The sequence below is a fragment of the Hipposideros armiger genome, unplaced genomic scaffold, assembly GCF_001890085.2.
Source record: "Hipposideros armiger isolate ML-2016 unplaced genomic scaffold, ASM189008v1 scaffold_289, whole genome shotgun sequence".
NCBI classification, from domain to species: Eukaryota; Metazoa; Chordata; class Mammalia; order Chiroptera; family Hipposideridae; genus Hipposideros; species Hipposideros armiger.
The window spans coordinates 153,757-178,307 of record NW_017731639.1 but is presented as its reverse complement, the minus strand read 5'-3'; the positions used below and the strand labels follow the sequence as shown (position 1 = coordinate 178,307).

At 36.6% G+C, this 24,551-nt stretch overlaps 1 protein-coding gene across 8 annotated transcripts in view; it reads left to right on the top strand.

Annotated features, from left to right (window-relative positions):
- TENM3 (teneurin transmembrane protein 3) overlaps positions 1 to 24,551 on the top strand; it is a 605,620-nt gene that overhangs the window by 548,104 nt on the left and 32,965 nt on the right. For 6 of the 8 annotated variants that reach the window (XM_019658769.1, XM_019658771.1, XM_019658770.1 and 3 more), the window contains 6 exons: positions 297 to 440; positions 5,203 to 5,452; positions 6,108 to 6,128; positions 14,518 to 14,750; positions 15,857 to 16,011; positions 16,795 to 17,669. In XM_019658769.1, the coding sequence (XP_019514314.1) occupies positions 297 to 440; positions 5,203 to 5,452; positions 6,108 to 6,128; positions 14,518 to 14,750; positions 15,857 to 16,011; positions 16,795 to 17,669 (1,678 nt within the window). The remainder of the gene's footprint in view (positions 1 to 296; positions 441 to 5,202; positions 5,453 to 6,107; positions 6,129 to 14,517; positions 14,751 to 15,856; positions 16,012 to 16,794; positions 17,670 to 24,551) is intronic. The other 2 variants (XM_019658772.1, XM_019658774.1) reach the window with 1 other exon arrangement.

Genomic DNA, 24,551 nt, shown 5'->3' with positions numbered 1-24,551 from the left:
AGTTGTCCAATCTGAATTTCATGTTGTGCTGTGAACCCCTTGTGAAGAGTAGTGTGGGGAAAAAAAATACTAGTTTTCCATTAAATCAGTACAAAAATAATATTTGGAAATCATTTTTTAAAAAAACATCTTGTGTGTGATTAAATCTCACATTAAAAAAAAACCTTTCCTCATAAATAGGATGAAATATAGTCTCAGAACACAATTGTGAAAAAAGAAATTGTATCAAAATAATAAAACAAATTGCATTTCTTCCTGTAGTTGACAAGATGAACTATGATTTGTTTTGATTCCAGTGTCAGTTGGATATGAATATGAGTCGTGTTTGGACCTGACTCTGTGGGAAAAGAGAACTGCCATTTTGCAAGGCTATGAATTAGATGCTTCCAATATGGGTGGTTGGACATTAGATAAGCATCATGTGTTGGATGTTCAGAATGGTAAGTAAGATCTTATTCACAGATATTGTTTACCTTCAAACTGACTAGATTGCAGCAACATTTTTTTTCTATATACTGTAGGCTTAGAATTAGTAAAAAATAAATCAATTCAAATATACAGTTGACCCTTGAACAACACGGAGTTTGGGGTGCAAATCCCCTGCACAGTTGAAAATTTGTGTATAACTTTTGACTCCCCAAAAACTTAACTACTAATAGCCTACTGTTGACCAGAGCCTTACCAATACCATAAATGGTCGATTAACACATATTTTGTATGTTATGTGTATTATATACTGTCCTCTTACAATTAAGTAAGCTAGAGAAAAAACTGTTATTAAGAAAATCATAAGCGAAAATACATTTATAGTATTGTACATATATTTATTGAAAAGAATCCACGTGTAAGTGGACCCATGCAGTTTAAACTTATGTACAGAGGTCAACTGTATTTTGAAAGTCTATAAAAACCTGAAGTGAGAACTGCACAATACTCTATTCACTAGTTTTTAAATAGTAACATATTCATCACCAAAATGGTTTTCTCATTAAAATGTGACTGACTTTGGTGTTGTATTGAAAAAACTCTCTGTGGGTACCTTCACCACAGATTCACCAAGGCGTGTCAACTTCTACAAGTAGAAGGTCAATGAATTGATCTAAAGTGCTTTCAGAAGGTTTACCAAAAATGGAGGGAGGGGGATATTGTTTTTTTAAGTAAAGAAAAAATAAAAACCCCTGTGACTTTACCAAAATATTTCTAATAGATCTTTTTAAAAAAAAAAATTGGGGAATTGTGGGAGGGGAACAGTGTTGGGGAATTGGGGAAGGGGAACAGCCACGTTGTTGTCCTTCAATCTTAGTTGTGGAGGGCACAGCAAGCTCAGCTCCAAGTCCAGTCGTGCCGCTAATCTCAAGGTGCTGTGTTTAGTTAGTTGCAGGTCTATCCACTGAGCCATCCAGGCGGCAGCTCAGCTCAAGGTGCTGAGTTCTGTCTTTAGTTTCAGGTAGGCGTAGCCTGCCATCTCCAACAGGCAACCTTGTTGTTAGGAGCATGTGCTCTCACCAGCTGAGCCATCCTGCCACCTGTTGGCATCTCAGCAGCAGCTCAGCTCTGGCACAGCTCACTGGCCCATGTGGAAATCAAACCAGCAACCCTGTTGCTCAGAGCTCAAGCTCTCGAACAAGCTCTTAACCAACTGAGCCACTCAGTCGGCCCTTCTGATGATCTTAATCCTTGTGTAATTAGTCTGAGTATCTAGATTTTTTTTTCTGTTCTTCTCAGACGGTATTTAAGAAAAACTTTTTTCTCCCACTCAAAGTGGGTTACATATATACTGTTATTTGACTTTGCAAATATTAGGAAAAAATAAAGGAATAATCTGAGAAAAAAAGCAAGAATCCAGATTGTAACTTGTAGACTTTATAAGTGAATATGCACTGAAAAAACATATTTCAGCTATCACAAACCCAAATAAATAAATTACTTTCAAAATTTGACCAGCTTAATCTCATATATAATATTCTTTATATTAAATAAATGCCATCGTCTTTACATTTTGCCCACATGCTGGCACTATCTCAGATAATTTGTTAAGTACTTTGCTAGAAAAGCAGAGCCTTACGGTAACATATTCTAGCCTCCTATCCTAAAGCATGTCATGCTAGTAACCCTATTCTCCTTTTACAAATCGCCAGAGAAGGAGAGTTCACAGTCTTGAAGAACTAATCTAGCTTTTGACTTTCTAGAGGTTTTTGGACGATTCAGAATGTTAAATTGAGCATGCAATAGAACTAAATGTTTGAACTAAATTAATGGTCACTTTTTTTCAGATTAATGTTGCTTTGGTATTCATTCTTTAAAAAAAAATGTTTGAGTTAGAGAGGATGCATTTTATACTTCCACTTATGCTAAATCTATAGTAGTTTCCCAGCCAGTGTTTGTAAATGCAGGTTGGTACCTTACTTACCTCCAGAAGAAAATAGCACTAAGCAAATCAATAGTAAGAAAAGACAACAGAAAAACTCTTCTCACCTTTCCCACTTGGTTACAGCACTAAGCTCTGCTCTCCTTCCCATGTGGGTCCGCAGGAGGACACCAGGGCTTACTTCAGATTCCATTCCAGAAGGTCAGGAGCAGAGCCGATAACAATGCCCTATGCAGCACACACTTAGAAAAGTGGGCCTCCCAACCATGGAGGGTGTTCCATGTTCTCATCTCTCATCACTGCAGTGTCTGAGCAGCGGTAGCTTTAGTCTGTTACGTTGGTCACACAAAGCTTAATCGTGATCTTTCACACTGAAAAGCCTTGTGCCAACCATGCTGGTAGCTGTTCTAGATTAAATTATTTAAAATTGTATTTCACGCAGCTGGACATATTGCTGTATTCCTTCAGAAGTTCTTTACAAACAAAACTGGGGAAAATCTCTCTAGATGCATTTTAGCTATTATGAGAATGTAGGGTAAAACTCATAATCAATTAGCCCCAGGGTTGTACCCAACAGATGATGAACCAGTAGGGGAGATACAAGCAAAGAGCTCCAGGAAAGCCCATACCTCTGCAATTCCACAGTTATGATACCAACACTCAGTATGGTGTTCAGGTGGATTAAGAAACTCGTAGATATTCTGTGTATGTATATATGATACACACACACACACACACACACACACACACACACACACACACTGCCAGAATAATACACAGTTAGCGTTTATTAAATTATCAGATCAGATGTGAAAGCTGGACTACCTAAAATTCTATCCTCCAAAACAATGTCATAAATTATAAAATACATGTTATTTTTAAATGTGAGGTAACCTATTCCTGGAGTGAACTGATTGTGATTTCAAATTTTATCCAAGAACAGCCTGACAAGTAGTGACGTTTCAAAGTGACATGTGTCTAATTGAATAAACAATGTGATTTGTAATCATGACAAGGTGGATGAGCTATGAAAATATATTAAGGAAGGAGAGAAGGCAAAAATGTAGACAGTGACAGCTGTTTGTGCAGGCACCCTGGAACATGGAAATAAATATTATAATGTTCATCTTTCTATCCTGTCATAATAGAGGAGAATCATGAAAGACCAATCTTTCAAAGTAATGACTGAATAAATCAGGCGTAGGAGACCATAGGCTGGCTTGTAGGGTTCTTCTGATGAAAATTACAGAATTGGCTCTCAGAGAAAATTATACTCCCGTAATTGTCAAATAACATAATCCCAGAAAGAAGGATCTTAGGTATCATTCAGGTATCCTTTGAATATTCAAGACAGTACTTCTGTTATGCATTCCATCTGTTGTTATGACCCAGCCTTATTTAGATTATTTTTTTCTTAAATTTAAAGAAACCTGTCTTATTTTTCCTGCTTTCCTTATTTTTCCTTAAATTTGCTATGATTGTTATAGCACCCAAATGCAAAGCATTAAAAAAGTAATCCTAGAATCCACCTTAAATATGCTGAGCTAAAGGGGAACAGAATTATTTTAATCTCTTCTTCCCTGTGAAATTATCCCTAAGTGAGAGGAAAAAATACTTTCTCAAGTTTCCCGTTTTTGCTTTTATGGGATTGATGCTTTTAACAGCATATCTGCTTAAAAAGTATAAGAATTGGCTTGCAGAGCTGCTTTTAAATGTAGAACATTCAGTAAATATAATATGTACAGCTCTGAAGTTGAAGCAACAGGTGGTTTACACAGATTACACATTGAGAAAGGTCATGATACGTATGGAACAATGACAGCTGACCATCCAGTGTACATCAGACCAAAATGGAACCATTAATCTATATATAGTTACGCTAAATGAATAAAAATTAGAATTTCAACTCAAACCTAGCTTTTAACTATGAAAATATTTACTATTCATTTGGAATTTTTTCTCAGATTTTCATTGAAGACCATAATGAAGCAGATTGCATTTTGTCTTCTTTAAAATTATTGGCACTTTCATGCTGTAAAGGGAAATTCACTTTAAATAATAAATTGCCCTTCCACAACAGTTTTGTCATGTTTAAAATTTTGTGTAAGTGCAGATATATGCCTTCTTATATCAGACAGGAGTATAAACAAGATGAATATTCTTTGAAAATACAGCAGTATATTGGAGCTTTGATATGTACTTTCTAACTTTTTTTCCCTAAAGCATTCTTAATTTTTTTAAAAACCCAATGATAAAGTCATAAGGAATAAATTCATATTATTTTCATTGATTGGATTAATATGCAATATTTTCAATAGCATTTAACAATGAGGCAAACTGTTATTCCCTAAAGAACATTATGTAGAGCATGGGTCTCAAACTTGGTTGCACACTATGACCATCTGGAGAGTTTTCTAAAATCTCAATGCCAAGACTAAATCCCAGACCAATTAAATCAGAATCTCTTGGGGTAAGATCCAATAGCTCCCCTGTCAGTCCCAATGAGAATCCCTGATGTTGTGAGAATTGGGGGGGGGGTATTTTTCTTATTAATCCTTTGTTTCTGTCACCAGACATTCTTTAAATTCATAACAGACAGTATTTATATATATATATATATATATATATATATATATATATATATATATATCCTGTGTATTTTACCATTTAACATTTTACACTAGCTGATTGGAGTTCTTTCCAGTAGAGCTTTAAATAAGTTTCTCCTGTCCAAATCTAAGTGGCCCTGGATGGCAGTTAGATCTATAGTGAACCTGTTTAGTTTTCATCTTTACTCTTTTTATTGTAAGAACAATGCATTTTATTTCTTCCAGGTATACTGTACAAGGGAAATGGGGAGAACCAGTTCATCTCCCAGCAGCCTCCTGTTGTCAGTAGCATCATGGGCAATGGACGACGGCGCAGTATCTCATGCCCGAGTTGCAATGGTCAAGCGGATGGGAATAAACTGTTGGCCCCAGTGGCGTTAGCTTGTGGGATCGACGGCAGTCTGTATGTAGGAGATTTCAACTATGTTCGCCGGATATTCCCTTCCGGAAACGTGACAAGTGTTTTAGAACTAAGGTATGTCTTTCCTTAACTTGGGATTTTAATCAAATCTAAACCTTCCTTTACCAAAAAAAAAAAAAAAAAAGGTAAACCTAATGTTCTAGCTTATTTATTTAAACATACCTTCCCCATGTTCAAAATTCTCCCTAGAAAGATGATAGATTCTTGGTTAAAGTTAGGAAAAACGCCACACATATATATTGTGCCATAAATGTATAAGAGTATAAAGTCACCTAATATATAAAATGTCTTATTGATTCAAGTGACTTTTCTATGGTCCAATAGGATAGAACTGTGATTTTTAAATCCCTTTAGTTGTCATTAGAATAACTTGTGCTATACATTGTTACTCTTTTATTTCAGTGATAGAAATTAAGGCACAAAATATTTTTTTACGGTTATTTTCATACATTGTTAACTATAATGCCAGTAGTTCAAATAACAAATTGTTGTCATTGCTTTGTTCATTTAAGTGTGATTATCAAAATCATTCTGTTCTGTAAATTATTTGATAAGCCTTGGCCTACAAAATTTATTTCCAGTGTTATTTCTGTTTCAGTTGGCAATTTTCCATGCAAATAATTAAAATCTCAGTGTTCAACTCGTTATATCTTAGAAACCTTTTCTAACTGTGCTCTTTTTTCTACCTTTTTTATCTGCTTCCACCAAGAAATAAAGATTTTAGACATAGGTAAGCATGCTTATCCAAGCATCTTGGTTATTGTATATTTTCAAATGTCTTTTTACACTTCAATGTGACTCTCTGACATTGTTTTTTAAGCACATATCATCATGAGAGAGGAAACTCAGGATCACAGAACATCTAAGGAATTAAAAGTGATTAAATGAACTATTATTATGCACTATGTCACAAGTTATATTATGCAATATAATTTGAAAAGTATTTTCAAGTTGATTAACGGAATAGATTTTGCTACCAAAAGGTATTATAATGAGCATACCTGCATAACAAAAGATATCCCTAAACTTCAGGTACTGATGCAGATGATCTAAGCCATAATGAACAGACCAGAATTTGAAGCACAGTAGGAGACTTTGAGGAGAGTTTAGTTTGACCAATAGCCAAGGCAGATCCTGGTTTATGGGACCCAAAGCTTATTTAATTGGGGGGCCTCTGTTTAAGAAAAAGAATTTTAAAATATTTTACTTTGGCAAGTTTTGAAAGACATAAGATCATGTGAACATGTTGCCAAGGCCCTCACTGAGCTTGAAAGGATCCCAGACAAGGGAAGGTCCCAAAAGCTTTAGCTTTATTGACTTCCTGGCAAATTTATCGCTCCTGTAGTTTATACTTTCCTAAATTGAGAGAGTAACTAGATTTGAGTTTGAAGTCGTAATGTTTTCATTAACAACGTTATGGAGAAAAAGACTTTCTTCAAAGCCAAGATGAATATAGTTGAAGCAAATATAGGAGCTCAAAATTTCTGAGAATCTGTTTGTGGCTTAGTTGGAGAAGGTATAGTAACAGCTTGTGTATGGACATTTTTTACTGAAAACTGTACTCAGGACAACAGAAAAGGGGGGAAAGCTATGTTTTAAAATACAGTTATCAAAAAGCAAGCTATAGTGGACATGCTAGATCTAGTTCGGCCATTAAAATATCTAATGAAATGATATCAAATGGGAAAATTTGCAGTAGTTTCTGTGAGATCCTTGAGATGAATCAATCAACATCACCCATTTAAGCTACTATGTAGAGATTAACAACTAGGAAATAAAATCCAAAGTTCTACTGGAAAATGTGTAGCTATTACATATCAATATTACCAGGCATGGATGGTATGACCTTTTCTTGAGATCCCCTATTCATCTTATACTATCAGCTAATAGCTCAGTCACATGCAAAGATTAACACTAAATTTCTCCAGAATACTGGAAAAAAGCATGCAAAGCTCTGCTATTAGAAATCACAAGGCAAACAAACAAAAACTCATAGACACAGACAACAGTTTAGTGGCTGACAGAGGGTAAGGGGGGGGATGGTAAAACAGGGTAAAAGGGGTCAAATATGTGATGATCGAAGGCGAACTGACTCTGAGTGGTGAACACAAAATGCAACAGATAGATGATGTATTATAGAAATGTACACTTGAAACCTATATAATTTTACTAACCAATGTCACCCCAATAAACGTAATTTTAAAAATAAATAAAATGCTAAGTAAAGATAAATTCTAAAAATAAAAAAGAAATAAAAAAAGAAATCACAGCAGAATATCAGAATTTTTCTGGCCTTGCCTTCTTGGTAACTGTGGAGAAAAGAGGAGAGACAGACAGGCCTATGCACCAATTAAATGTGAAAATGCTGGAGGCAATACAGAAAAAACTATGAAAGCAGCTACCTTTTAACAAGCTGGCCTATTACATGCCAGGCACAGTGCCAGATATTTTATACACGTTATTGCAGATCCACGCAACAGTCCTCAGGGTTACACATGAGGTAATTAAGACTCAGGGAGGTTACGTATCTCCCCCAAGATACAGAACTAAGAAATGGGGAGCAGAGATTTGAACCACTCTACAAAGTGTGTTCTTTCCACTGCCCTACTGTCAGCCAGTTTTTATGCGTCCAAATGGCTAGGTTTCTATGGGGTCATTCTCTGGGTATGCCGAAAGCTAGATGTCATTTGGAAAATTACATAGAGCTATAATCTGTTTCTGGGGGGAAAAAAATCTGTGGGGTGAGAGCTACATTATTATTAATACTACTTTATAATACAAACTCCTTATGCACTAAATCGTGGTGTTTGTTGGTGATACTCATTATACCCCTCTCATGATCCTTCCTTATCTTTCTCCTCTGTACGTGATGTGGGCTAAATTTGCGCTCCTGCATTTCCTTTATGTTCCATGCATGTAAAATACAGTTTGGGTTTTATATTTATATTCATCTTCATTATATCAATGTTAACTGGCCACTTACCATGTGCTAGACACTTTGACAAATAGGAGACGATAAAATCCATACTCTCAGAACTCACAATCTAGTGAGGGGGGACAGACATATATGTAACAGACTCCGTAACGTTAACAGTCTCATTCTTTAATCGTACCCACAGTGTATGCTGTGAGAGTAATTCTGTGGAGGAAGAGATTACTGAGAAATGGGAGTGTGATAAGAAGAAGTAACCTAGAAGTGTTGATATTTGACCTAAGTCTATAAAAATGAAGTCTGCTTAAGCAGAACGAGAAGAAAGACGGGCAGATCTGACGCAGGAATGAAGAGAAAGTAAAGTTACTGGGGTCTGCAAGGCATGTTCTGAGAGGAATCAGATCCGCCTAAACCTGAGCAGCTGACTCACGTTGGTAATAATGAGAGATGCAGGTAGAAAGGCAGGTGAGGGTCAAATCGCCGAAGGCCCTGAGTCCTCTAAGGAATGATTCCTCTTTTATCCTATAGGATAACAGAGACAGTGGGGAACCATTTCCTGATCTGGAACAAGATAGCAGCATATGCAAAGTGGCCTTTTAGGAAGATTAATCTGATTATCAGTGTTCAGGAGGACTTTTGAAGATCAGTGAGAAAACCATGTGTGAAACCATGAGATGCTCAGTACCTAAAAGAGGATGGCTAGCAGAAGGTAGTCAATCAATAAAATAAAGTCAGGGTATGGACACACTGGATATGGCTGATAAGGAACAGGAAGATGTAGAAAATATCCAAGGTTTTTGAGCCCCAGTCATCAAACAGATGACAAAATCATGGACAAAAATAGGGATTCCATGCCTAATAACTAAGTAATGAAAATTGACAAAACCAAATATTGGAGCTTATTGGAGCTTCTTTATTTAGCTTAAAAAATTAAAATTCTTTTCAGATGCTTTTTCCTATTTAACTATCTACTATATCATCTTCCTTTTATAGGCTGATGGGATCCTCTCTGGCTTTCTCCTTATCCCCACTTTCCTGGCTAGCATAAAAGTAAAGAAAGGCTTAGGAAAAGATGATAGGGTGAAAAAGAAATTGAAAAATGCGTCTATATCTCTAAAAAGCGAACAACACTGTAGTCAGTTGATGATGAAGTAAAATAGAAAAACGTATGCTTCTTGGTCCTCTTACTGGGATTCATATAGTACCAACAGTCTCATTAATTAGAAATAATGGGAGAAATAGTTAATAAAAATATTGAATAATGAAATAAATATGAAAGCACATAGTCTTATTATTTTAAAATTCAGAGTATTCTGTCATACCAGAGTTACTAAGTACTTCCAGGATATTATATCAAACAAATGAATAGATATAAATACTACTAAACATATTAAATTTTTTAGATAAGTGGAAGGTTCTGAAATGCTTAAAAAATAAGTTTATCTTAGATATGCTAAATATTTCTTCCTGTGATGCTTATAGTATTAGTTTGCTAACAAACCCCTTTTGTAGGTAGTAAATTTTAGCTCATCTATGTTCCAATTCTTAAAAATTCCAAAATAAAGGAACTTAAATTAATTAACTAATACCAGCCAAGGGGCATTTAAACATGTAGGACTAAAAGTCAACTTTGTGAATTTTATATTACCAACTAAAAGATCAAAGGAAGTATCAGTCGTAGGTCTGTGAATTGTAATCAATTAAAGTTTAGGTATAAAATCATAAAAACTTGGTTCAGCACTTCTTATTCACTTAATATTTTAAAAAGCAAGCGAACCCAGAAATATCACATCCAGAAGCCCTGCTGCAATAATCTTAACAGTCTTTTTGGTAGCCAGAAAATAGGTGGTTTACTTTTATATCTAAATGTAATTTATGCTTCTTCAAACCCTCTGTGTTCTCAAGGCTATGACACAATTCCCAATGAAAAAGATGAAAGTGCTGATACTATCTATTGTATAGCTTGTTCCTTGCTAATATTTCTCTAGTCTAAGAAGGCTGACTTATGGCAAAATAAATGATCAAATCCAGTCTGTATTTACCACTGGATCTGTGTCTAATTAAATAAGACCGTGGAGAAGATGGCTTGATAATTGTGATAATCTCGGCGATTTGGGATGTGTTAAGAATCAAGGTGCAATATACCAAAGGGTCTACTCTTGATGTCAGTTTCTTTGATTTTGCTGCTTAGTCCAAATCTTAATGTTATTTTAAAACTTTCTGAAATGAAAAGCTCAATCAGCCACAAAAGCAGGCTGTTGTGCTCCTGCTGGATGGACTCCCCCAAACCCTACCTTTTGTAAGTGCCTGCACTCCAGCTGCCAGCAGACTGTTTTCAGGCATCGTAGCCTCACATTTTCACACGAGATAAATTACTGATCTAAAACCTCACCACCCATTTGTACCAACACTCCAGCCCCTCTAGGACTTTGGCTTTTCAAACAGGTGGAGAGCAAAAACCAACTCACGCTGTCAGAAACCCCTGTGCTTAAATTAGGTGTTCTTGCATCTCAGACCCCGCACAGATGAGCTCAGAGCTTCTCTGCCACCAGTCTCTCAACAAAAAATTCCCAAGCTCGTTTTTTTTTCTTTTAATACGTCAGTACTGACCCATTGCCTCTGTTTCGGAGGGGCTGGGCTCTGAGAAGCAGCTCTCTTTTGCCGTGTTAGGCTGCACTGCAGGGAAATTGTTCGGTTCATTTCCTACCCTTCTTTGGGGAAAATATTTCCAGAGTCAAAGTCTCTGTTCCAGGGTCACATGCTCCTCCATGTTTGTTTTTCTGGACAATAGTGTTATTTGCAAAATTAGAGCTTTCATTGGCGGACATTTTTAAAACCATTGACATATGTTGCTTGATTTAGAAATGTCTGTGTCTTCGAAGAAAGAAATGCTTTAAGACAGGGAAGAGCAAACAGAAACACCACCTTGTAGGTTCTCTTACTATTCCACTGGAGTAAAACTAATGCCAAGAAAGGCAGAGCTTATGATTTGAATATCTGTCCATGATTTTTTGCCCCAAGAAAACTCATGTCCCGTAGCTAAAGAGTGTGCCACTTCTACTTAAGCAGCCACCTCAAAAGTTCGTTGTTTTGTTTTGTTTTCTCAAAATGAGAGACATCATGGAAAAGCATGCCTTACTCATTTACCTTTATCATCATTACAAACAATTCACAGTAGATATTCAAAAAGGGTCTGCATTGGTTTTGTACTTTCTGTTGTAACAGTAGGACTAAGGAAACAAATTTTAATCTACCCAAGTTTAGATCATTATTTTTTCCTTATTAAGATTTTCAGAAGGCAAGTCATATTGTAGTTAGTTAACAATAATTATTGCACGTCTACACTGAATAGTGTTACAAGGCAAAAGATAGATTGCAATATAAGAGGAGATAGGACAAAAGCAAATATTAAGACTGGCTAATGTTTATTGAGTGTGTATTATGTGTTAGGCACTGGTATAAGGAATTCAGAGGTATTACTTCATGTAATCCTCTCAGCAGCCGATGAAATATATATTATTATTATTATTATTATTACTACTATTATTATCACCTTTGCCAATGAGGAAACTGAGGCACAGATAACTTAATAACTTGCCCAAGGTCACAGCGTTCGTCATGAAGCTAGGATTCATACTCAGGCAGTCTGGTCCAGAGGTCAGGCTCATAGATATACTAACAAGAAATAAATGTGTGTATATGTGTCTTCATAACCAGCTATACAACTATTCATAATTGGTATGTAATCAGGGGGATAAGAAAGACTACAGAACTCTCTCCAATGTCATGTCTTTCAAAATAAATCCAACTTGATTGAGTTGCAATTCTGTCACCACCTATTATATACCTCAAAGACTAGCTCTGTCATATCAGACTGGTTACAGGGGGGTAAAAATCTCACTAAAATTGCTCTGAATGTTTATATTGATGTATAGCTTTTCACTTCATTACAAAGTAATAAACTATGACATTAAGGAACACAATATGCCTTGCTGCATTTAAAATGCCAGGCATCAACTTAGAAAACATCATAAAGTAACACTTAGCATGGCAAGTTGATCGTGTGGTGTAACCCAGAAGTTTGGAAATGTTTTTATTTCAAATGACTTGCATCTCTTCATGGGTACCTCCTTTCACTTTTCACCCTTTCAACCTTTTACACAGGTTTACACATTCAAGACCTCTTGCCCTGATCTGTCTCTTGTCACTAAAAGATATTAGAAACTGGAAAGGAGAGCTCAAAACTGAAGGGGTTCAGGCCTTTGTGTGTCTCAGCACTTCCCTGCACACCAACATCACAGCCATAGAGCTTGTCAGATCTCCAGCAGGTCTCCACGGACTCCGTGGGGGGTCTGCTGTGCCCCTCCACCAATGAGAGAAACACTAGCGGAAACCGGAACCTGTTATTTTAACAATAGAATCTTAACAGGAGCAATAAAGTACACATATTCCCCACTTAAAAGGAAGAGCATTCTGCAGCGAGAATTGCTTCATTAGAACATAACTAGTAATAAGAAAACGACTGCACCGTAATTTAGGTTAAGTATCTTCTTATAGTGAGATTTATACTACATATTTTATATATTCATATATAAAATAAGTGGAAATAAGCAGGTGTGTGTGGAGAGAGAGAGAGAGAGAGAGAGAGAGAGAGAGAGAGAGAGAGAGAGAAAGAGAGAGAGAGAGAGAGAGACTATCAGTAAAACTGAGTTTGTCACCAGAAGATAGGTGGAATCTGGCAAATACTTATCTGTTGACATTTTTATTGCAACACCAAATCATTTAAGCTCTTTTTAGAATTGTTTTTTCAGAAGGCAATATTTGCACATGTTACAAAATTACATTAATTCTAAGACTGGTATGAGGTGTTTGTAAGGAGATTAACTTTTTAATTCTAACTGTATGTCATAATTTGTCCATTCCTTGATAATGGTGGCCTTCCCATTTTTTTACAGGTAATGGGACATAAAATATTATATATTTGCACTAGTTTCTAAAACTGAGGCACTGTGTTTTGTGAACGAATGTATCTCACCAAATTCATAGACAGGTTTTAGAGCAACTCAATGTACAAACTTTAAAAATAAAGCTGATGTAAAGACAAATACCATATGATCTCACTTGTATGTGGACTCTAAAGAACAGAATAAACGAACAAACAAAACAGAAATAGACTCAGAGATATAGGGGGAAAAAAACCCACAGGGTTGCTAGGTGGGAGTGGGGTGGGGATGGATGAGAAAGTAAAGGGATTAGAAAGTACAAATTAATAATCACAATGTAGCCGCAGGAATATGAAATACATATTTGTCACAGAATGTGGAGTGCAGCGTAGGTAATAGAGTAGTGGAATTGTAATAGCTATATAAGATGTCAGAGGGGAAGTAGATTGGGGAAGTGGGGTTATCACTTTGTGAGGGTGTAAATGTCTATTACATTGTTTTGCACACCTGAAAATAAATAAATAAATAAATAAAGCAAGCAAGCTGATGGATCTACCATTCTGACACACTCACTGTGTGTGTTAAGCCACCGACTGAGCCTACCTCCTGCACTTAAATGACCTCATTTTAGTATTTAACCCCATAGCTCAGGACAAACATTGTGACTATAACATTATTTTTCTGGATTATGATAGAGCAACCAAGACAGACATGATGCTACATTTTTTTCAGGGCCAGGCATTCATTTTGATTTGGTTTTGTAGGGAGAAAACAGGAGAATTCCCTACAATGAGGTATAAGCAAAATTAAAAATATACTGGGCTTCACTGGAGAGTTTGATAGAGACACCCTTCCCCTGGAATAAACTTTATGTCTGTCTCTCTCAAGGGCAATTTAGTAATGACTGCACCAAACCAGAAAGATTTAGAGAATTTGCTTCTGTGGTTTAGGCTAGAAGCAAATTGCCTACGAAAGGTAATTATTTGTAAGATGGCTGTTTTAATAAATATGTAAATCCTTAGCAACAGGCCAGGAAGGAAAACAATCATACCCGAGATGGCTACCAAGTCCTTTCAGTCATTCTTTTAGGTCATTATTAAATATGCTGTTCATTTTCCAGTCTTTGATACTGGATTTCAGTGTATCGTCGGTTTCTCCAGATCTGTTTTATTTTGCTTGTAATTCCTCTCTGCATATGAGGAGTAACCCTCTTGTGATGTTTATGTGTGATCCATTTTTTACAGTAGCAACCCAGCTCATAGATACTACCTTGCCACTGATCCAGTCACAGGAGATCTGTATGTTTCTGACACAAACACTCGCAGAATTTACCGCCCGAAGTCACTTACGGGTGCAAAAGACTTGACGAAAAACGCTGAAGTGATTGCGGGGACAGGGGAGCAGTGCCTCCCATTCGATGAAGCCAGATGTGGGGATGGAGGCAAGGCTGTGGAAGCGACACTCATGAGTCCCAAAGGTACTGACTATTATCAATTTTGGGGGATTTCTTTTTATTAAAAAAGAAAAAAAGATAGAAAATCCAGTTGGTGCCTGGTTGTGTTTAATGCTGAGTCTAACATTTTATCCTCAGCTGTGTTCTGCAAAGCTGGTTCAGATCGAGTGTTTTTAAAGCCTTTTAACGTGAAACTGCTAGAATCCTAAATTGATTTTACAGTAAATATTAGGTTCTTGGCATTTTATTTTATTATTATCATACGAGTTTTTTTTAACTTTTTCAAAAAATAAAGCAGCTACTCTATGTTATTCAGGTCACATCCTGTTAAACTTCAAGGAAGCACCCAAATTCTTTCATTGCCCTGGAATGTCTTTGTCATGAATGAGTCCCAGGCCTCTTGAAAACCATCACTAAGCAACCCTATTAGCCCTCACCCACTTTGGAGCTATTAAACTTTTGTTTCTATGCCATGGGAAAAAATGCTTGCTGTGAGGAGTTTCTGGAGGTAACAAGGGCTAAAATTCTACGTGATAAAGATTTCTCGTTTTTTTACACAAGTCAGGGCTGACTCCTTGCTCATGTATTTTGCCATTCATTACAATGGTTTTGGTTTAGGGCTTTATTTTCCTTTTCATGATAGCTAGCGACTATTATGTGAACAAGGACTGGGAAAAGGTATTGGTTGTACTGAATTATTCATAATAACAAATTTCATTATAACAAGGTCAACAAAACACTAACCTTGGCTTAGATCTATTTTTGTTGGAATATAGTTGTTCTAAGTTCAGTGTAACAGAATTTGACCTATTTCTATAATTTATAGACAATATTATACAGACACTGTAATTTTGTATTTAAAACACAGGCACTACATATTTGATTCACACAAAAAGTGGCAACTCTTACAAATTTGGTTTATTTCTTAATTACGTTTTATATTTATTCGTATTGTAAATGCCTATGTTGGGTTTTTTACTAATGTGTTGTAATCCACAGTCCTATCTGTCTGCTACCTATTACCCTTGTTATCACTGGGATTAGATGTTGAGTTTAATGATGGTCCTAGAAGTTTAATCAAAATAATCACTTTTGAAAACTCAGTAACACTTAACTTCTCTTGGATAAAGGAATGGCAATTGATAAGAACGGATTAATCTACTTTGTTGATGGAACCATGATCAGAAAAGTTGATCAAAATGGAATCATATCAACTCTGCTGGGCTCTAATGATCTGACTTCAGCCAGACCTTTAACCTGTGACACTAGCATGCACATCAGCCAGGTAGTTAAAATATTAAACTGAATTGTTTGTTTTTCTTCGAAGTGACCTGATTTCCTGTCAGGAGACTGTGATAGTTCCATATTAAACTGCATATATCATGTGTGGCAGTAGTTGTCATAAAGCTGTTCCATTTAAATGTATCTCAGGAGCTCATAAAAAAATATTTTCTTCTGTACTTGTGTGTTTGATGAATTCAAAGAGATACAGAACAATTATCACTAAAAAAAATGCTAAGCATTTGTAATAAAATACCAGTAAAATAGCAGCATGGAAATATTCCAAATAGAACAAAACAGCTTAAATCTCTAATCTTTTCAATGCATGAGCTCCTTAGGTAGTAGAGAGAACCCACTACGATTAGTCCCAAGGGACTTATATTTAAAATTAGGAACTTTACTATTGGCCTGATTGAAGACACAATAGAACACTAATGTATTCATAATGTAGAAAGCCCTGACATTTGGCGGTTATTACTGCTAAAAGGAACATATGTGTTCATATCTCATTGATACCTATTAAATCACTATTAAGAGTTTCATTAGCTGTTTGGCTGTACCTTGCAAATCTTTTCGATAAGCTGCATTTTTAAATAAAATGTTATGTCCTACATTTGTTTTCACTCAAAATTTTCAAGTTTATTTTACTGTAGCTATTCAAAAAAAAACTATTTTAAAAAAAGGTTATCAAATTAAGGGTAATGTCCCCAAATGTTCTAATTTACTCTCCTGGCAAATGAACTGCAGTACAGTAACTGACTAACCAGACCATTTCTTTTTTATTAAGGTACGTCTGGAATGGCCCACTGACCTAGCCATTAACCCTATGGATAACTCCATTTATGTCCTGGATAATAATGTAGTTTTACAGATCACTGAAAACCGTCAAGTGCGCATTGCTGCTGGACGGCCCATGCACTGCCAGGTTCCCGGAGTGGAGTATTCTGTGGGGAAGCACGCAGTTCAGACGACACTGGAATCAGCCACCGCCATTGCCGTGTCCTACAGTGGGGTCCTGTACATTACAGAAACCGATGAAAAGAAGATCAACCGAATCAGGCAGGTCACAACCGATGGGGAGATCTCCCTAGTGGCTGGAATACCTTCAGAATGTGACTGCAAAAACGATGCCAACTGTGACTGTTATCAAAGCGGTGATGGCTATGCCAAGGATGCCAAACTTAGCGCTCCGTCTTCCCTCGCGGCTTCTCCAGATGGCACCCTGTATATCGCAGATCTGGGAAACATTCGCATCCGGGCCGTGTCCAAGAATAAGCCTTTACTTAACTCTATGAACTTTTATGAAGTGGCCTCTCCAACTGATCAAGAGCTCTATATCTTTGACATCAATGGCACTCACCAATATACTGTCAGTTTAGTCACGGGCGATTACCTGTACAATTTTAGCTACAGCAATGATAACGATATCACTGCGGTGACAGACAGCAATGGCAATACCCTTAGAATTAGACGGGACCCAAACCGGATGCCAGTTCGAGTGGTGTCTCCAGATAACCAAGTGATATGGTTGACCATAGGAACAAACGGATGTTTGAAAAGCATGACTGCTCAAGGACTAGAATTAGTTTTGTTTACTTACCATGGCAATAGTGGCCTTTTAGCCACTAAAAGCGATGAAACTGGATGGACAACATTTTTTGAGTAAGTATATCAGAATTCTACTCTGATTATAAAATACTGTGATAGCATAATGTAATCTAAAATAATAATGATGTAATCTTAAAGGGATTCAGGTTTGAGGGAGCCTGGAGCTTCTATAATTTTAGCTCCATTCTGAAAAAGAAGACAAAATTAGACTCGGATTGCAAGGGACCCATGTAAGCGAGAAGCCCTGAAGCTTAAGTTTCATTATCATCGTGGTAAATCTACCTTTGCTCAAGGATTAACATGTTGCTTCATGCCGCCCTAATATATTAGTAGCAAACCTTTCAAGAACATACTACCACTTTGGTTTTAGGCATAAACCTTTTGGGTTTACATTTGCCCTTGTGATAAGGCTCGCTGTGTTGTTGAGAGCTGCCATGGAAGAGGAATTTTAAAAATATTTACAATGTACTTGGCTGATTATTATATCAGTACTACAAATGGTATTCATTTTTTAATTTATTTTTCAATTACGGTTGACATACAATATTTTTTTAAATACATTCTTTTTTTAATAATTTATTTTTTATTTTTTATTTCTTTAAATTTTTATTGGAGAATAGTGTGTTTTTCCAGGACCCATCAGTTCCAAGTCAAGTAGTTGTTTCAGTCTAGTTGTGGAGGGCATAGCTGAGCAGACCATGCAGGATTGAACCGGCAACCTTTGTGTTAGGAACACTGCATTCTAACCAACTGAGCTAACTGGCCACCACCCGACATACAATATTGTATTAGTTTCAAGTGTACAACATAGTGATTAGACATTTATATACATTACAGAGTGTTCACCCTGATAAGTCTAATACCCATCTGGCACCATACATAGTTATTACAATATTATTGACTATTCCCTCTGCTGTACTTTACATCTCCATGACTATTTTATAACTGCCAATTTGTACTTTTTAATCTCTTCACCTTTTTCACCCTGCCCCCCAACTACCTTCCCATCTGGCAACCATCAATTTGTTCTCTGTATCTTTGAGTTTGTTTCTGTTTTGTTTGCTTTATTATTTTGTTTTTTAGATTCCACATATACGTTAAATCATATGGTATTTGTCTTTCTCTGTCTGTCTTATTTCATTTAGCATAATACCCTCTAGATCCATCCATGTTGTCGCAAATGGTAAGATTTCATTCTTTTTAACGGCTGAGTAATATTCCATTGTATAAATGTCGCACTTCTTTAACCATTCATCTATCAGTGGACACTTAGGTTGCTTCCATATCTTGGCTATTATAAATAATGCTGCAGTGAACATAGAGATGCATATTTCTTTTTGAGTTAGTGTTTTGGATTTCTTCAGATAAATACCCAGGAGTGGAATAGCTGGGTCATATAATAGTACTATCTTTTAAATTTTTGTGGAAGTTCATACTCTTTTCCATAGTGGCTGCATCAGTTTACAATCCCACCAAAAGTGCATGAGCGTTCCCTTTTCTCCATATTCTTGCCAAACCTTGTTGTTTATTGATTTATTAGTGATGGCCATTCTGACAGGTGTGAGGTGGTATCTAATTGTGGTTTTAATTTGCATTTCCCCACTGATGGGTGATGTTGAGCATCATTTATCTGTTGGCCATCTGTACGTCCTCTTTGGAGACATGTCTATTCAGGTCCTCTGCCCATACAAATATTATTCTTATCCAATAGAAGGGCTTAACTTTTTATAACCAGTTATTAAAGAATCTAAATTGCACTTAAAAGAACCTTGCCGCTAAATGCAAATCAGGAATTGCAGGTTGCTCTGAAAGTATATGAAAAAGTATGAGGCTCACCCAGCCAGAGTATTCTTCTGAGTATGTAGAGTAGCGGCCCAGGCAATGTGCTGTTTGAACAGTCATATTTTGTGAGGTCAGTCATAGTGAAATGAAAATTAGCCATTGTATATTTTATGGTATATGTACTTTGCAGTGAATGCATGTGTAAAATCATTTTCAATCACTTGTTCACTGCACAAACCATAAGGGAAAATTAGATATACAGAGATGGCATGTTGACAAATGCAAAATAGTCCTTGAAATGAATATTGACTTCCTTAGCATGATTTTTATAATGATATGCTGAAGCAAACGTATTTTCTGTAGGAGCACACCTCTAAAATTATAATGGAAGTCAGTAGAAAAAAATGATCCAATATACAAATATTTTTGTACAACTTTTCTAGACTGGATCATATACATAAAGCTTAGTTCTCTGGTCGCTTGAATTGCTTTTCTTTTTTGACAGATTCCCTTTTAATAAAATGAATGTTACCCAGCAGCATGATTTTGTCAGAGGAACAAACCTTTCAACTGAATTACATTAAAATTCTGGTCTTAACATTCCTTTTGCTCATTTTAGGATCGCAATAGGAAAGGAATAAATTGGAAGTTAATGGAAAGCACTTCCTTTGCACCATTTTCAAAGTGATAGCAGGCTATATTGCCAAAGAGGCAAAAAAAAAAAAAAAGGTACAGAAAAAGTGCTACCATCAGATGAGACTGAGCAGGAGAGCTGCTCTGATTATAAGATCTTCAGGAAATGATGGTGGCATTGGTAGGGTTTCAATATAGTTGAAAGCAGGGGGGAAAATAGAGAAATAAGTTTTTGGTACAGTCGAGGATCCAAGCTCTGCTCTGTGGGCCATTTTTGGGTGTGTTCTTATTTATCCCCAGGAATTGATACCATTCAACAGTTTATCACATGGGTTACTACTGATATGTGAACTTCTTGCAGCAGATAACGGTGGTTTACTTATGACCTACAAATGAATTTTCATCAAATTTAGAAAGGATATACTCCATTGGTGGAATTAGTATAAACAAACTTGGGGGTTTTTACCTTTTTTTAAATTGTGGTGTACCAAGAAAACACGTTTTCTTGAAGAAAACAAACACCCTCCAAAACCTTCAGACTTAGTCAAGAATCAGCATGGCAGCTAAAGTAGAGGTTGAATTGGTAAGCCAATCTTGTGAATATAAGGGGCAAACATTGTTTTAAAGAATAAACGTTTTTAATTCATTTAAATATATCACAATCATATTTTCACTAACACAGCTCATGACACATCATATTTAAAGTATATCTCTTAAGTCTTATATCTAGATAAGTTACATTAAAGGCAACTCTTATCAAAAAAATTTTAAAATACTTTAGTAAATTTAACCCTCAACATAGAGTACTTCACCTAATTTGGAATCATCGTGTCTGAATGACGGATGATCATTTGTTTTTTTTCCATACATTCTTATAATTTGGCTGTGAAAGCGCCAGGGCCTGCCTCTTCTAAGAGTGAGAAGCTCTAAAACACATTCATAAGTAACTACTTAAAAATGGAGGGGAGTGTCATTATCAGGCAGCCCTCCAAACCATGGTGCTTGCTATCCTGACAGAGCGGCACATTTTGTCAGGGGAAGTTTGCGATTGATAGATAACCCCAACCCTCATCCCTACTCATCAGAGCCTGGACAACAATAGTCTCTGTTTATTATATCCTAACTTGGACCTGTGCGTGGATGGGAGGTCCCAGTAGAGCCCACGGGGACTCAGCATCCTTGTTAGACTTCCTCGGTATTTGTAGTCACTGGTGAACTGGCAGACGTCCAGAGTGCTAGTACATATCTGTAAGTTTCCTTCCTATTTTTGTAGTACTGCGTGTCTAATTTAGACCTTTGAAGGGTACTTGAAATTTTCATAAAGAAGGAATTTGAAGGTTTCACAATGGTCAGAGTTTTGCCAAAACCACGAGGAGATGGTGAAAAGAAACACCATTCCCAATTGAAAAACACCTGTTTTCTATGGCTTTCATGACACCCGCTCCCTAAAGCTGATACTTGCTCTAGAATCATCTTTCTGCACAAATACCATGCAAGAGAAATTAAACTTTTCAGTCCAAATTCCCATTTGTACATGTCCAGCTTTCTAGCTAGCCTAGTGTCTAAAAAGCCTTGAGAATAAAGCTTTATAGGATAGAAACAGATGGAAAAAGACCTGGAACCAATAAATTAGCCTACTGATAACAGTATCGTTGCTATAGTTTCTACCAAAGAAATGTAAACAGAGAACTAGCTCAAATTACTTACATGTTTTTATTTTACTTTTTTTCTCAGTACAAATTTTAGTTTACCATTAGCGTGTCATGGTATTGCTGTGAGTATAGAATGAAATTTGAAAGTGTTTTATAAAGTGCAAACTATTTAATTATTTGTGGCTCCCACAACTCCTGGAATGTTGTAATGCATTTAGAACTCTCCCAATAGCTATTTGTTGAATGAAGGAATAGAGGCATAAACCAAAGATGTAGACACATGAATATTTATTTATAGAGAATAAGCTGATAAAACCTATAGCTGACTCTGAAGTCTCCATGGAAAGAGTCGCCCATAAATGCTCACTTGCTTTCTGAGATAGTTCGGGCCTCTCTGTACCAATAGTTAATGCTGAAAATATTAACACTTCTGTTTTGTTTTTGTCTTTGTTTTTTATTGGGGAATTGGGGAAGGGGAATGGCCAAGCTGCTGTCCTTCAATCTTAGTTGTGGAGGATGCAGCTAGCTCAGCTCCAAGTCCAGTCACCATCCGGCCACCCATTGGCAGCTCAGGGCAACTCGGCTCAAGGTGCCGTGTTCAATCTTAGTTGTGGGTGGGCACAGCCCACCATCCCATGAGGGAGTCAAACCAGCAACCTTGTTGTTAGGAGCACATGCTCTCACCAGCTGAGCCATCCTGCCACCTGTTGGCAGCTCAGTGGCAGCTCAGCTTGGGCACAGCTCACTGGCCCATGTGGGAATCGAACCAGCAACCCTGTTGCTCAGATCTTGCACCCTTAACTAACTGAGCCACTAGCTGGCCCTTAACACTTCTGTTTTTGTTGTTCATCTATTTATAATAGATTTACCCAATATTACATGTTTACTCACTGTCTTTTGCTTTATACAATAAGAACTTCCTCACTTGGTTTTATGATGAAAATAATTAGCAAAAAATATGACTTCCTATTGAGAGCACTTTTCCCTGAAATGTTAGTGTTAAGGCATTAAGGAGTAAAAACAGAAAACATTTCCTGTGCAAAATGCAGGTAAAATATATTGTACCTGGCGTCAGAAAGGCTGATTCTAGGAAAAGAAAACTTGATTCCCACCCTGAGAGTATTATCGGTTATAAAATTGACAAGGATGACTTTTTACAGTACACAGATACTTTTTAAAGCACACAGACCTTCCTTTCAATTTCTTCTTGGCAGCAGTTTCTCTGTATGTACTTATAATTATTATGTCCCTCTTGTGATTTGTTAGAGAAGGGGCCACTATTCTTAGACATCCTACTGGATGGCATGATAGGAAGACTATGGTGGGTATGAAATGGTTTATAACTTAGCTTTGAAATCTCTGAGTCAGACTAATATGTTTCATGAACTGAATATTTATTTATTAATGATTGAATCAGCCATCTTGTCCAAGACTTCCTCTTCCACTGACTTGCCAGGCAGTAGACAGGACGTCCAGCTAGCTAAAAGGGTCTCCTTGTGTGATGACACCAGGATAAGCTTAATTCCTCCCTTACCTTAGTATTAGGGACTGTCTCATGCTTCTTTTCATACCATTTAAAAACAATTATCCCATTTTATAATTCTTTAACTTGAGTAATTCCAGGGAAACCACAAAGATCTCAGCTGCTAAAAATCTATTATTTAAAAAGTTCATACCCAAAGCAAAAGCACAGTTCTTATACTTGAATGCACACAAAAGCTAATTCAGTACCTTGAATTGGGCAATAGAATATGTTATTTAATAGTAAATGGCGCTTCACAGTTCTCTGCTTGCTGGCCCTCGTGAAATACAAATCATTTAGGCATAGGAGAGGCTCTTCTGTCTGGTTAAAGACAACGTGAAGAAAAAAAAAGTCACAAGTTCAGGCTGACATGCACACCACCAGGTTGGTGACAGTTTTTCTATCCCAGGACTTTGAATATGTGGAGCTTTTATATCTGTGGAGCTGACTCTGTGATCTTTTGTGAGCTATATTCAGATTTACAGAGCAAATAAATGAGTTCCAGCTTTTACACATTTATGTAGGTATATATGGGTCTCCAGCTCCTCATTTAGGTGCTTTATTGTCCCTCATTCAAGCTTAGCAATTTCAGAAAGAGCTTCTGTACCATTTCTTTATAATGAACTTAACTGTATGCCCATGGCAAACCCACGACTGCCACTGACACCAGTCCTGATACTCTGTGAGAGAGTCAAAGAAAGGAACTCAGAGGAGGAGAGATAGGCAGTGGGAGGTGCATCTGCTACAAATTCAAAACAGTGTACAGAAAGCACAGATAATTTGGAAAACTCAATGACAATTATTCCAAATTAGAAAAGATATGTCCATTCTCGGTGACATTGAATCATGTCTAAATAGCTTGACATCAGTGCCATGCTGTTCTCCTCATGTGTGTGTGACTATAATAGCTTCTTACGTTACCAAAATTATAGAGGCACCTTTCACGGGACAAAACTGAGAGAATAACCTTTTCTTTGATAGGCATCTGACATCCAACCCTAAAAACTCCAACATTGAAACCACATTTCATTGTTGTCTCTGCCAAAAACTGCGCTAAAAATAAAGCAGCTCGTTTTTTTTTGTTTTTTTTTTCGAATTATATATATTTATTAGAATATGAACTTCACGAAACATCTGTTGTATTCGCTGATGTATTCCATGCCTACAACAGTGCCTAGGACATATTAGATGTACATTAATATTTTGTAAAATATTGTTTTGTTTAACTCTTTAGATTTAACTTATGAATTTTTTTTTAAGATTTTTATTGGGGAATTGGGGGATGGGAACAGACAAGTTGCTGTCCTTTTGTTCTTCAGTCTAGTTGTGGAGGATGTTGCTTCACTG